Source organism: Elaeis guineensis, chromosome 12 (genome assembly GCF_000442705.2).
Source record: "Elaeis guineensis isolate ETL-2024a chromosome 12, EG11, whole genome shotgun sequence".
In the NCBI taxonomy this organism is placed as follows: domain Eukaryota; kingdom Viridiplantae; phylum Streptophyta; class Magnoliopsida; order Arecales; family Arecaceae; genus Elaeis; species Elaeis guineensis.
In genome coordinates, this window is record NC_026004.2 from 14,953,996 (window position 1) to 14,968,394 (window position 14,399).

At 43.0% G+C, this 14,399-nt stretch overlaps 1 protein-coding gene across 2 annotated transcripts; it reads left to right on the forward strand.

Moving 5' to 3' along the window:
* Positions 1–1,441: 1,441 nt before the first annotated feature.
* Positions 1,442–12,937, forward strand: LOC105055040 (putative HVA22-like protein g). 2 transcript variants are annotated; one of them, XM_010936736.4, is made up of 7 exons: positions 1,442–1,738; positions 2,343–2,416; positions 2,552–2,650; positions 2,738–2,794; positions 2,922–2,985; positions 3,066–3,278; positions 11,861–12,936. In XM_010936736.4, the coding sequence occupies exons 2-7, from the start codon at positions 2,385–2,387 to the stop codon at positions 12,245–12,247; spliced, it is 852 nt and encodes a 283-aa protein (XP_010935038.1). In that variant the 5' UTR covers positions 1,442–1,738; positions 2,343–2,384; the 3' UTR covers positions 12,248–12,936. The 2 variants fall into 2 exon arrangements, with proteins under 2 accessions (XP_010935038.1, XP_029123425.1); XM_029267592.2 differs by lacking the exon at positions 2,738–2,794 and having other exon boundaries at positions 11,861–12,937.
* The last annotated feature ends 1,462 nt before the right edge of the window (positions 12,938–14,399 follow it).

Genomic DNA, 14,399 nt, shown 5'->3' on the forward strand with positions numbered 1-14,399 from the left:
TGCGTGCAGTAGAATACTAAAAAAAAAGAAGAGTTTATGTAAACTCTAAGGATATTTGAGTAGTTTGGATAGAGCGCACGTAGCCATCTATTTTATGAAAGACAGCATCCAACCATGTATAGCATCCTACCATGCATAGCATCCTGCGATATTTTTTGGATACTACAGAGAATTCTGTTCCTCTTGGTAGATATGCCTCTCTCTCTCTCTCTCTCTCTTACACACACACACACAATAAATGATAGGTAATTGGGTTCACTAAGGCTCTCTTGTTTCTATCTACTTTCAATAGCAGTGCAACTTACACATTCTATAAATTTTTCAATATATTCTAATATGTTGATGTTCTTTTCATGCATTTGGAATTTTCTTCTAATAATTTTAGCATTGAGAAACTTTTCTAGATCCAAGTATTAACTTAATTACGATCCCTTCTCCGAGTTTCCTCCAGGAGATGGAAAGCAAGTCATTATTCTTGCCTTTATAACCGTGATCAACAAAAGGAAGCTTGGTGGCTGTGATGGTATACGATGCTCCATCTATTTTACTCTCCAAGCAAAGCACTCTTTAAAGCAAAGCATGGAACTGAGGGAAAAAGAAAAACAAACAAACAAACATGACTACATTTGAACTCACCCAATCATTATGTCCACCCAAACAAAGGTGCATCCAGGGTAAGGAGGCAAACAGTATCCAAAGATCTCTCAAACAGGACAGTCTCGTAACCATTTCAATTTAAAAAAAAAAAATATATATCCTAATCCTCTTAAAACCTAATCCCTGCTATTCTCTACTATTTAATTTTTATTTTAATTTTGATTTCAGTCGTGAATCAATTATGATGGAGGATATAATTATTTTGATTTTTATTTTAATTCATCCTGATTTTGTTTTTGATTTTGATTCTGCACTTTGTCGGGACATGGTACCAGAGACCGGTCCAAACTCCTGATGGTAGGTGGTGGCTCTGTTCCTGGTTCTGTTCCACCATTTAACCCACAAACAACACATGGGTTCTGACTTTAATAAAGAGTGGTCCTTTCTCTTCTCACGTCCTATAACCATATCCTTTGTAGGATTGATGATTGATGACATTACAGAAGGAAACCATCGTCTTGTGGTGCAAAGGATGCATGGACGGAGCCGTGGAAGAGCAAGTCTGTTAAACGTAATCATGTGGGCCCACGGGTTTATCAAATGGAGAGTACCTGATCTAATCTCGGAGACTCCCAACCGTCCCTTGACTTGCTATGTCATCATACCTTCCCCTCCATGCATGCACGTGTGCCGTGCCAAAGGTCGACAGACGTCCGTCCGATCGATATACCCGAAGGTGGGTACGCACGCCACCTGTTCCACGTGGGATGATCGTGGAATCTAGAATACGAATTAACCGGAGTTCGATTTTGGAATGGATACCTTCCGAATCCGGTAGGGACGAGAGAGAAAGAGAGAATTCAAAACAAAGGGGAGGGTTTTGGGCGGCGTGCGCTCCTCGTCTTCGCTTCGTCTGGAGGCTCTCGACTCTCGCTGCGGTCCTCCGTTTCGGACGGTTGCGGCGGTTCGAGGCTCCTCGCCAACCGACTTCGACCTCCCTCCCTCTCTCTCTCTCTCTATATATATATATATAACTCATTGTACTCCGTTCTGTTATCGCGGGGGTCATATTTTTTTTTTTCTCTTTCTCTCTCCTCGCACGCTTGCTCGTCGCGGGAGTCTCTCTTATCATCAGTGAGAGGTGAGAGAAATATCGCCGATATTCTCTCCATTTCTCTGTTCTTTTGGGTCTTTGATGAATGCTTTTCTTTGTTCTGTTTTGTTTCAATATTTCTCTCGGTTTCTCTATTTTTTCCGTCTTTTGATGAATGCGTTTATGATCGAATTGGTTTCGGATTCTTTATTCTGCTTTGTTTCTTGATTCACCTGGTTTTTCATATCTTTTTGATTTTTTTTTTGTTTGTTTTCTTGATGAATACTGGTAAGTTTTTTTTTTTTCCCGTGAATATTTCTTTTTTCTCCTTCCCCCTTGAACAAGTTGTTTTTTTTTTTTTTTGTTTCCTGCCCGCTATTTCTTTTTCCATGTTCCCGTAATTTCGCGTGGGAGGATTCTGCGATGATTTCATCCCCTCAAGTTGTTTGGCCTTTGATTTTATTATATATGATATGCCCTAAATTTTCGATGTTCTTGGCCCTTTGTTGTCGACTGGTACTAAAAAATGTGCTTAGGTTCTTGATTCATATGTCGTAGATCCTGCATTATTTGGCTTTGCTGATATTATAAACGATTTAAGAGGCATTTATTAGTAATTTGATTTAAACTTCTCTTTGTTCGATCATCTCAGTGATAAAGAGAGCTCCTGCGGTTTTTGATTTTTAGTGCCAAGATGATAGGGCCATTTCTCACCAGAGCTTCTATGTAAGACATCTTTCCGATTCCTACCTGAATTATCTTGAAAAATAGGTCTTATGCTATCTGCAGTTGTAAGCACATTATGAAACATCAAAAAAAAAGTGAATGCTAAATTCAATCTTGGTGCATTTGTATTGACAGATTGATCCTTGGCTATGCCTATCCGGCATATGAATGCTATAAAACTGTGGAATTGAGTGAGCCGGCGATCGAGCAGCTGCGATTTTGGTGTCAGTACTGGTGCGTTACTCTGCTTGTTTATTGTAATTGAAGATTGGATGCAATGTTCGTGGCTACAAGAAGATAGTTTATTTTGATTTCTTGTAGGATTTTAGTTGCTGTACTGACAATCTTGGAGAGGGTTGGAGATACTTTCATTTCATGGTAAACAGGATTTTTTTTATTCATGAAGAAAATTTCGTAACATGAATTTATTTTATCTGCATGTGATTGTATGCTGGATTCCCTGTTTTCTTGATTTTAATGTGCACCTTATCTTGCTGCTGTGTAGGTTGCCAATGTACAGTGAAGCAAAGTTGGCATTCTTTGTGTACCTCTGGTATTCTAAAACAAGGGTATGACATTGCATCTATTGGATTTCATTGGTCAATATTCTTTCTCCCATATATTTTCTGATGATTTTGAGTTTTTACAGGGCACGACATATGTCTATGAGACATACTTTCGGCCATTTATTGGGAAGCATGAGACCGAGATCGATCGTAATTTGCTTGAGCTGAGAGCAAAGGTTGCTGACTTTATGATGCTTTATTGGCAAAAGGCTTGGAGCTATGGTCAGACAAGGTTGTTTGAAATTTTGCAATATGTTGCCTCACAATCACAGGCACGAAGAACTCAACCTGTTCAGGTAGCCGCTGACAAGGAGGAATAGGTCATCAATTTCGTTATCATTTATGTACATGCCACCAGTTTTATCCCAAACCTCTCATGTATGACCATGATCATTCTTGATAGCTTGTGTAGTGAATAGCAACCTTGTGCCACATGCCAAACAACTCTCCTTGCTTTGTGGTTCCCATTTAGACAACTATACGGAACTGCCAAACAACTCCCCTTGCTTTGTGGTCTCCATTTAGACAATACAGAACCATAGGAAGCTGGTGGGTTATGTTATACATATCCTGTGTACATGCTATTCGCCTACATCTGTGTGTCTTGCAAGTTGCAACATGTCTTAGAGCATAAATGTAGAAAAGAGACGGCAAATAAAAAAAAATGACTATTGATTTTGCTTATGATTTTTTAATATATAAAAGTTGTACGAACAAATAGCTAAATTTTGTGGCACACAAGAAAAGCTACTGCTGATTGTGAATGTTATGCAATATGGAGAGACGATTAAAATTATCGGTGGATGTGAATTCTATGCAAAAGTGCGAGATCATTAAATTTATCATTGAATGTGAATGTTATGCAATACAAAGAGATGATTAAGTCAAGGTTTTAACTCTTGGTGGGATGGGGGGCTATCTTGGGTGTACCATCCGTTCTTGTGCGAATATGGGATCTTGGATAGGAGCAGGACTCCAAATCTATCCATGCGGAAAAATAAAAAAAAAGTAAAAAGGAAGGAAAGAAGAAAAAGAAAAAATAAAAGAAGAAAAGAAGAAGAAGGAAAAAGAAAGAAAGAAAGGAACGAAGGAAAGGAGGATTTGAGATCGATGAATTTATTATATCTGAGATACTATTATTTGATTTTGAGCATTAGTATGTGTTAGGATTTGACGCCTCGAGATTCAGCCCACATTGAGCCCACAGCGAGGTTCGCGGCGAAAAACGGAGTCCAACGAGATCAAGATCACCTGAAACGGAGCTCGGATGGAGGAGATACGAGCTTTCGAAGATGGCACGAAAATCGAGGCGACGGAGGACCGCCGGCGACCGGCGGCGGACGGCAGCGGCGCGGCCGCAGGCGGCGGCGCGCGGGACGCGCGACCCAGGCCCGCGCGCGGCCCAAGCGCGCACAGGACCGCGCGCAGGCGCGGCCCAGGCCCGCGCGCGCGGGCCGGCCCAGGCCAGTGGGCCTGCTGGCCCCTTGCCCCGGTCCACCGTGGACCGGGTGGTCCACAGCGCGGTCTGTGGACCGCATGGGCGTTTCCCACGCGTTTCTCGCGGTCCACGGCCCTATTCCGTGGATCGGAGCGCGATCGGATGGCCCAGAGAGATCCCGGTCTTGATCCGACGGTCCAGGAGATTTTTGGCTTTGTTTAGGATTCCTAATCCCTCTTTAATCAAGGATTAAACCTAGTTTAAGCCTTTAAAAAGGCCTGAGACAAACAGAGGGTTGAGGTTTTGTGTTTCTCGTCGTACGGAGGCCGTACGGCCCCGAGAAGAAAGAGAGAAACGGACGTGCTGTGAGAGAAGGAGCAGGAGGCTCCTGGACAGCGGTCGCCAGACTCTTCAGGGGTTCAGGGGGGTCTCCAAGAGAGAGAGAGCTTTTGTGAGGGGAACTTCATGTGAGAGAGAATTGGGTGTACAAGGGTTGAGGGTGAGGTCTCTTCTTGTAAAATTTTCTTTTCATAGTGAAGTTTGCATGCCCCGTGGAGGCGAGCCCTTTTGTGGCTGATCCATGTATTTTGATTGTTTTTCCTTTTGTTTTGTTTCTTCTTTCTTCCTGCTGCATCGCGTGGTACTGAAAGGATCTTGGGAGGTGGTATCCTAGCCAGACATCCACCCAACAAGTGGTATCAGAGCAAGGCGGTACAAGGACGCTGATTGCAGTGGTGGTGAGCAAGACTGAAGATGGAGAAAACAGGAACAATCAAGATGGAGATCAACCAGTTTGACGGTAAGAGCAATTTCTCCTTGTGGCAGGCAAGGGTGAAGGACGTACTCATCCAACAGGGGTTGATCGAAGCTCTCTTGTGCGATGAGAAGCCGACTACCATGGAGGTGCGGGATTGGAAACGGCTACAGATGCAGGCGGTGAGTACCATCCGCATGTATCTGGTGGATGAGGTGGTGATCCATGTGCTGAGCGAGACTTCCCCGACGGTGCTGTGGTCGAAGCTCGAAGAGTTGTACATGACGAAGTCTCTCACCAACACTCTTTTCCTCTGGAGGCAGTTTTACCAACTGCGGATGACTGAGGGACAGAGCGTGCAGGAGCATCTGAGCCACTTCCAGAAGATCCTCACCGACCTTCTCAGCGTTGGCGAGAACGTTGAGGAGAAGACCAGAGCGCTGGTTTTGCTGGCGTCGCTTCCTTCTTCATATGAGTCCTTGGTGACTGCTCTTCTAGTGGGGAAGAGCACTATCAAGATGGACGAGGTCACCGCGGCGATACTTCAGAACGAGGTTCTCAGGAGGGAGAATCCAGCTTCGAGCTCAGGTGGCGGTAGCTCAGCTTTGGTGGCTTCTGGAGGAGCAGGAGGCGGTAGACGGAGCGACAGGAGATCGCATCGAGGGCGGTCTAAGTCCAGGAGGGACTTGAGCAAAACCAGATGTTACCGGTGTGAAGAGTTGGGGCATCTAGCCAGAGATTGCCCTCAACTTAAAAATCGGACGGTGGCTGCTGTAGCGACGGCCGACAGTGATTTAGATGGAGATGTCCTGAAGATATCTGACGAGGTATCTACTTCTTCCCAGCAGTGGATATTAGATTCTGCATGCCCCTATCATGTGTGTTGCAGAGAGGAGCAGTTTGACTCCCTGGAGAACAGTGAGGGCACTGTATATCTGTCGGATGGATCGAGCTGTGCGATCAGAGGCATTGGGACGGTCAGCTGGAGGACACATGACGGTGCAGTGAGGAAATTGGGGGAGGTCCGATACATACCCGATTTCAGGCGGAATCTTATCTCACTTAGCAGACTGGATTCGAGAGGCTACAGGATGGTAGCTGGTGGAGGAATCCTGAGGGTGCTACGCAGCGATAGGATTGTGCTGGAGGGGAAGAAGGGGAGCAGAGGACATTATTACCTGGCAGGGAGCCCAGTGCGAGGTGGAGCATCGGGAGCCAGGTGGAGCCCAGAGCGAGGTGGAGCTCCAGGAGGTGGATCGGGCACGAGACAGGAGACTCGGGAGGACGAGAGGCGACGTCGCAAGGTAAGATTCCTATTGCCGCAGGATGATGCCCCGAGCAGGTCTCAGGTCAGGAGGAGCACAGCATACGACGGAGATGGGATCGAGCAGCCTGGCTCGACTCCCATGTTTGCCCATCCATGATCAGCAGACGATTGCCCCAGGGCATGGGGGCGAGGAGATCCAGAAGCTCTCGGAGTTTGGAGGAGGCCGAATATCGAGTCGAGGTGGAGATTGTTAGGATTTGATGCCTCGAGATTCAGCCCACATTGAGCCCACAGCGAGGTTCGCGGCGAAAAACGGAGTCCAACGAGACCAAGATCACCTGAAACGGAGCTCGGATGGAGGAGATACGAGCTTTCGAAGATGGCACGAAAACTGAGGCGACGGAGGACCGCCGGCGACCGGCGGCGGACGGCAGCGGCGCGGCCGCAGGCGGCGGCGCGCGGGACGCGCGACCCAGGCCCGCCCGGGGGGGCCTGCGGCCCAGGCGGGCGCGCGGCCCAGGCGGGCGCGCGGCCCAGGCGCGCACAGGCCCGCGCGCGCGGGCCGGCCCAGGCCAGTGGGCCTGCTGGCCCCTTGCCCCGGTCCACCGTGGACCGGGTGGTCCACGATGCGGTCTGTGGACCGCGTGGGCGTTTCCCACGCGTTTCTCGCGGTCCACGGCCCTATTCCGTGGACCGGAGCGCGATCGGATGGCCCAGAGAGATCCCGGTCTTGATCCGACGGTCCAGGAGATTTTTGGCTTTGTTTAGGATTCCTAATCCCTCTCTAATCAAGGATTAAACCTAGTTTAAGCCTTTAAAAAGGCCTGAGACAAACAGAGGGTTGAGGTTTTGTGTTTCTCGCCGTACGAAGGCCGTACGGCCCCGAGAAGAAAGAGAGAAGCGGACGTGCTGTGAGAGAAGGAGCAGGAGGCTCCTGGACAGCGGTCGCCAGGCTCTTCAGGGGTTCAGGGGGGTCTCCAAGAGAGAGAGAGCTTTTGTGAGGGGAACTTCATGTGAGAGAGAATTGGGTGTACAAGGGTTGAGGGTGAGGTCTCTTCTTGTAAAATTTTCTTTTCATAGTGAAGTTTGCATGCCCCGTGGAGGCGAGCCCTTTTGTGGCTGATCCACGTATTTTGATTGTTTTTCCTTTTGTTTTGTTTTTCTTTCTTCCTGCTGCATCGCGTGGTACTGAAAGGATCTTGGGAGGTGGTGTCCTGGCCAGACATCCACCCAACAGTATGTTATGTCAATATATATGTATCAGAGATTGATGGCATGATTATATGGATATGATATATTTGAATTGATCATAATGCCAGTCGGAATTGATTTGATGAAATCAATACAAAATGATTAAATGAAAAGAAAGAGATATATGGTATGGACTAGCCTTGTCATATGGAACAGCCCGCCAGGAGCTTATGCCTGGGACAACCCGCCAGGAGTTTATGCCTGGGACAGCCCCCACTGGCTTACAGGTGGATCAGCCGGCCAGGAGCTCATGCCTGGGACAGTCTGCCAGGAGCTTATGCCTGGGACAGCCTCTCACGGGCTTTGGTACGTGGGACAGCCGGCCAGGAGCTCATCTTAGGACAGTCTTGAAAGACTTTTTAAAGTGGATTCGATTCGGATGATGATTGAGGTATAGACTTGGATAGTCCAGAGCCGGAAAGAAAATGTTAAAAATCATGTGATTATGAAAGGAGAAATGAAAGATAAGCCATGAAATAATTGTTGAACAAAAGTGTTTTACCTGTTAACATATGATGATGCATCTATTTCAACAAGACAGAAAATTTATGAATGTTTGCATTATTCTGGACATTGAACATGAGATTTTATATTTTATTGCTTATCCTTATTTTCAGACTTTATTACTATATCAGTGTGATATGGGAATTCTTACTAGGCTGTAAAGCTCACACCCCTTCATCTTTTTTTTTCTTCTCAGAGTTACAAGATGCTTATGATTAGCTATGGCCTGAATTTACGGGTGAGCAGAAGGATAAATAGAGTGTCATAGTATCTGATCAGAGAATTGAAGAAATTTAAATTGTAATTATGCAAGGTTTTATGAATTATATTTGAAATTAATTGTTATGGATGTTAAGATTGTAATGATTTATTTTGGCCTTGCATATTCTTTAGGGCTTGCTCTAAGGAGTGTGCGGCCATCACGTATCCGATCCGGATGTTGGGTTCGGGGCGTGACAAACATATCAAACTATTTTCACATGCATTTGTGCATTGAGCCAACAGCCTACCTCTTCTATCCTACATTGAATATTAATGCATCCAGAAGTTGTGGACTATTCAATGCCATGTTTCCACTGTGTGCTAATCTCTGTTCTCATTTGCATGTAATGACCTTCAATTAAAAGACCAAGTAACTGTTAGAATATTGGATAGGGTTGCATGCATAGATTTCAAAAATTTTTAAAGTAACAGAAGAAACGATCTAGGTTAAATCTTTTAATCCAACATGCAATAGATCTAATCATATATCTATCCGAGTTCTGGATTAAAGATATACATATAATCTGAAATTAAAATAAAAATTGAGATCGGATCTCAATATCTTGTATGGGTTGAAATACACCACAACCGATGATCCTAGATCTGAAGATTCTTGAGCCGCACACATTCCGACCTTTACAGATATCCTCCGAAATCAATCTTGAACCTTTTTTCTCGTTATAGATCCGTCTTCTCCAAGATGAATATCAGCTTTTTGGATCTTTGATCAACTCTTGATCTTTGATCGCGATCTCAACGCTTGAATTGTAACCTTTCTCCTTATTCCATGCTATAGAACAAATCATCCTTAACTCAGGCGTGTGGGAAGATGAGATACCCAACCCTTGGGCGTTGGAAAGAGAGGAGGAAGAGGAGATGGCATGGAGATGGAGAGAGGGTGGTGATCCGAATTCTCAATTCAATTAATTTTAAAATCCTAGGAGACCATCTCTTATATAGACTTTTTCTTGATTCCAAATCAATCTCCAATCAATCTAAAAAGGCTAGTCCTTATCTTATAAGGATTTTTATCTTTTAATATAATTTTTTTTCAAAAAAATTAGATCTAATTGGAAAGATCCTCACCTCTTTAGGTAAGTAGATGGGGCGCCCCACATCAAAATAGGCAAGTTGAGTGGGCGCCCTCATCAAAACTTGGCAAGTAGTTGGGGCGCCAACTCTTGACGCCCCTTTAAGGTTTTTGCATACAAGAGAGAGGGCGTAGCCCCGCGAGTTGGCACCCCTCTAGGGTTTTTGCACACAAGAAAGGGGGCGTAGCTCCGCTCTCTCTAGGGTTGTTGCACACAAGAGAGGGGGCGTAGCCCCTCTCTCTCCTTTTACGCCAAGGCAAAAGAGGGAGCGGACCCCTCTCTCTTTCTCACACCCACTCCAAGGGGTTTGTGCTTGCACCTCTTCTTTTCTTTCTACTTATTCCACACCACAGAAGAAAATAACAAAGGAGAAAATGAGGAGATTAGTTTGCTAACTCATTGACTTGATCCAATCTTTTTGAGCCCTCAAATAGATGTCTTACTAAATCCATATCAAAATGGATCTAGTTAAGGTTTAAGACTATAGACTTGATTTAATTTTTATCTAATAAGGAATTCAAGTACAAAGAAAAATTTGAATTTAACCATGTATTAGCATAGTTCTCTTAAATCCAATAGAATTTTACTAAATCCTAATCCAATTGGAACTTCATAAGTTCAATTGGTTAATTCAAGATTAAATCCCTTAATATGTGACCCCATAGGTTCTATTTTATCTGGTAGTGAGATATATTGTGATCTCCATCACAATATCATCGAAACTCTATTCGATGGATTGGAAGAATTCCAACTCTGCCTTTCGAGGATCATCGATCATCAAGACGATACTCGATAAGTCCCATAATCCACCAGTGACATCTAATAGTATGTAGTGGCAACCCAGTAGAATGAAAGTTTAAACCCTTAGGTACAGTTATCGTGTGATTCAGACCTTCTATCATTACTCTTGACTTGACGGAGGTCATGGAGAATTCGTCAGACCCCATCATCAGTCATATGCTAGATAGGCTCAACTCGAGTTTATTTGTGAATCCCGTAGAAATTTTTTTTCAATATTCATACTTATTTTGGTCAAAGACTTTCTGAACTCAGTCTCGCAAATCGTATAAGACTTCTCTTTTTCTACCAAGATCGATAGATTTCATCAAGATGCATCACACTCCTAACAACAAACTTAAACTTACTGTAGCCAACAAACACAGTAAGATCCCAAATGACTAGGGATCAAGAAAATGTGCAGTCAAATTCAGTAGCCTCGCTGCGAATAGTCAATGATACCGTAGGTCAAAGGACCACTTATACTACTGCAACATCGAGATAATCACCGCCGAGTGAGTAGACATTCAGTGGTTTCTCTATTGGTCACGCTCAGTGCAAGTTCTCTAACAACCACCTGCACTCTCACTCCAGTATCCCTACACTGCATATCCGAGACTCATTTGCCCAGAAGGGAGGTGATCCGTAAATCGATCTTTAAATGGATTGATTACTTTCTTTCGTGATAATCTTTTGATCGGGAGCATTTAGAAACTAATTACTAATTAATGTATGTTTCAAATTCTCAACACCTTGAGAATATATAAAAATCATCTTTGTTAATTTTTAAGACAAATCATGGACACATAAACATGATTGAAAATAAAAATATTCTTTATTAATAATAAAAATATTATAAGTACACAATTAAACTTAAGAATTATAAAATATTTCAGTCAATAATTGACTTCTAAGGTACTTATCTAACAGTAACTTGATAGCTTAATGTAACATATGCTATATCTAGACTGGTTCTGCTCAAGGACTTCTTCATTTTGTTTGGGGGGAGGGGGCGCGGTCATGGCTTATTTTGACCATCTAATTGGTCAACATTTATTATTTTAACTATGAGTGGTTTCCAATTGTCTCACAAATGCCTCATCAGCTCATCCACCATTCTTATTATAGAATCACATAGCACTCATGCCATTATGCGTTTCAGACCTGAATTTTAATGCCTACTTACATTTATCATGTTGTCACTGTTGATACGAAGAACGCATTTTGTTTCCCTTAATCAACTGTATGCTTATCATACAAAGTGTCCAGATACGGATGATCACCCAACTGTCATTTTACTGAAATTCCTTTTGGTATTTTAAGCATCATGTCATTTCACTGCAGTTTTTTCCGAGTATTCCCTTGTTTGATTCCATTTGATGTCACTTACATGCCATATAGCTTCTGATGCCTCTTAGCTTAAGTTGTTCTGATCATTCCAGTTGAATTTTAATTTTATCAAGTAACCTTCACCAAACTGTGTTATATTTCTGAGACTTGGATATCCTGCTTCATTGATCTTATTTTAATCGCAGAAGCAACAACAACCGCAATCACAGCAAATCTGTCAATCACCTCCAGTGGCTCCTGCTCGCCAACCAGCAGCCTCTCAGGAACCTCAACAGCCAGAACAAGCACCTCGCGGCCCCAGTAAGACCCAGCTGCAAGAACAACCCACAAAGGCTGGTGGCCTTTCCCTGGCTGCCTCTCTAGCCAGGCAGCCGCAAGCATCATCAGCTCCCAGCCCAGCTGCTTCCGGGACTGCCAACCATACAGCTCCAAGTGAAGAACCAATGTTGGTCGATGCAGCCACGTCTACATCAAAGGAAGTCTTGAATCCACCAGCACAGGAGACTGCCATGGAGGAGGCAATTCGCATGACCCGTAATAGATTGAAAAGACGAGCTGCCATTGGTCGTTAGGGCGTGATTGCTTTTGTTTCTAGCATAGTTAGGTGTTTTCTTGGCGGCGGAGGGCAAACAGACTGATTGTTAGAAATCCGTTTGGCTTGAGTGGTAGCATTACCAGTTTCACCCACTGTAAATAATTGACCTTGTAATAGGCGCAGATATATGCATTATGGATAGAAATATCGTTGAGTAGCTGGTTCTTATTAAGATAACACTGGTACAGAACATGGTAGAAACAAGCTAGCTTGATGGTTTATGATGAGCTGTTGAACATGGTTTATAGAAATAATGGAGGTGACTCATGCTCATAGATGCGGAGGGAGGGCCCACAAAGCTGAAGAGGATCCAGCCACCAAGGATGATGCAGATGGAAGCACAGGCAAACTTATTGAGCCAGAAGAGGAGGCCTGTCTCCCCGTTGTAGAGCTTTACTGCCTTCTTGCTCGGTGTCATGGAGTTCCAATCTTAAGGTGGCGGCTGAGTGGTTGGTGGTGGTCGAGGCGGATTCTGAGACGTTGGAGACAGACAGGATTTATGAACAGGTGGCTCCAATTTGGCATTCCTCAAATTTGTTCTACTTCGGTTTTTCCCAGTTGGGGCTTTGGCCTCTGTTTCCAATTATCCTTGGACACATTTGATTGTTCTGTTACAGTTTTGCACTGAAGGCGACGTTTGACAGAGGCATTCTTTAATATCCTTTAGAATTGCAGGTGAAGGAATTAGCAAAATGTTTATAATATTTAGCATGTTATACTTTAGAATAATGGTTCTGATTTATTCAAATTTTAGTTTATTATTATTATTATTATAGTAGTATATCGACATGTCCATTACTATTTTGCTTTACGTATTGCACTTGTCTCTTTCAATTAAAGGTAGCTTTAAAAAAATATTTTGTAACTTTGGTGATAGGTGACTCTTTTAAATTGTGTTGGATTCTAACATGCATGTCACATTCTATTGGTATTATGATATCTAAGGATATCTTATGCTGGCTTGCCAACTTTGTATTCAACCACCACTAGTGATATTTACAGTTGTAAGTAATGAGACCTAACATGGCAGATGTGCAGCAGAATTTTGGGCATCAAAGGCCTTCCTTTGGCCCTATTACCTGATCTCTTTCTCCCCTTGTCTCCCTCCTTGCATCTGAGTCTTTGAGTCATCTGCACATTTGTGAATTTGATACAGAAGAGACAGACAAAGATGCCAACCTCCTAACCTATTGCTATCCCTGTCCATTTAGTTGTGTTTCCACCCAAAGCAGCTTATCCCAATTAGAATGCAAAGGGTATTGTCAGCCTGTTAAATGAAATGAAGATGAGAGAGGATGAAAGAAGCATTTAATTATTTCATATTCCTGAGCAAGCCAAGGACCTATTGTTTTAGCTTTACCTTGACATGGAAATCATGTAACGCTAGCTGGAGTTACATGCCACAAGCCTCCCTCTTTAAGCAGGCCTCGAGTCCAATTCATTTAGGCTGACACATTAAACCACATGTATGCACATCTCTACCACCAACCAAGGTATCAAAAACAGCATCATTCTGCTACAACAAATAGCCACCAGAACTAATTATCAACTACTATAATGATTATAACTACTAACATTATGTCCCCTTCTGCATGACTCAGAGTTCTTTGTATTGGAACGATGACAATTGTAGTGGCCATCAAAATGGTGCTGTAATATAAAATAATAATAAGGAACCACAGAAAAGTAACATCATTATTATCGAAATCTTATTTTCTCAACAAAAAATATATTTTTAGATGGTACAAGCTCCTTTTTTAACAAAATTTAATATAAAATTTATTTTAAAATATTTTATTTATAGAAATAGTATAAATATAAAACAATGATCATTATTTTTGTTATATAAATGATTATTATAATAACATAGTGGTCAAATAATAATTGTAATATTTGTAACATGACCGATGCCTTCTAAGACTGTTATAATACTATAATGGTTTTTGTTTTCCACCATGCCTCCTGCTTTACAAAATAAGCATGTGCGATAAACGAACTTTAGTTCAGATGGTACCTTCTTTTATCCTTCTTTTAAAAAAAAAAAAAAATTAGGGATTCAAATCTAGATGGCAACATCACCATCTCAACCTTCGATCGGTGGATCTCCGATTTCATGAGCAATGGCTTGA

Excerpts from the sequence above, each read along its gene's own strand:
- LOC105055040 (XM_010936736.4), top strand. The coding sequence starts at position 2,385 with ATGATAGGGCCATTTCTCACCAGAGCTTCTAT. Across the intron at positions 2,417-2,551 it reads TTTCTCACCAGAGCTTCTAT|ATTGATCCTTGGCTATGCCT; the intron begins GTAAGACATCTT and ends TTGTATTGACAG. Across the intron at positions 2,795-2,921 it reads GGAGATACTTTCATTTCATG|GTTGCCAATGTACAGTGAAG; the intron begins GTAAACAGGATT and ends GCTGCTGTGTAG.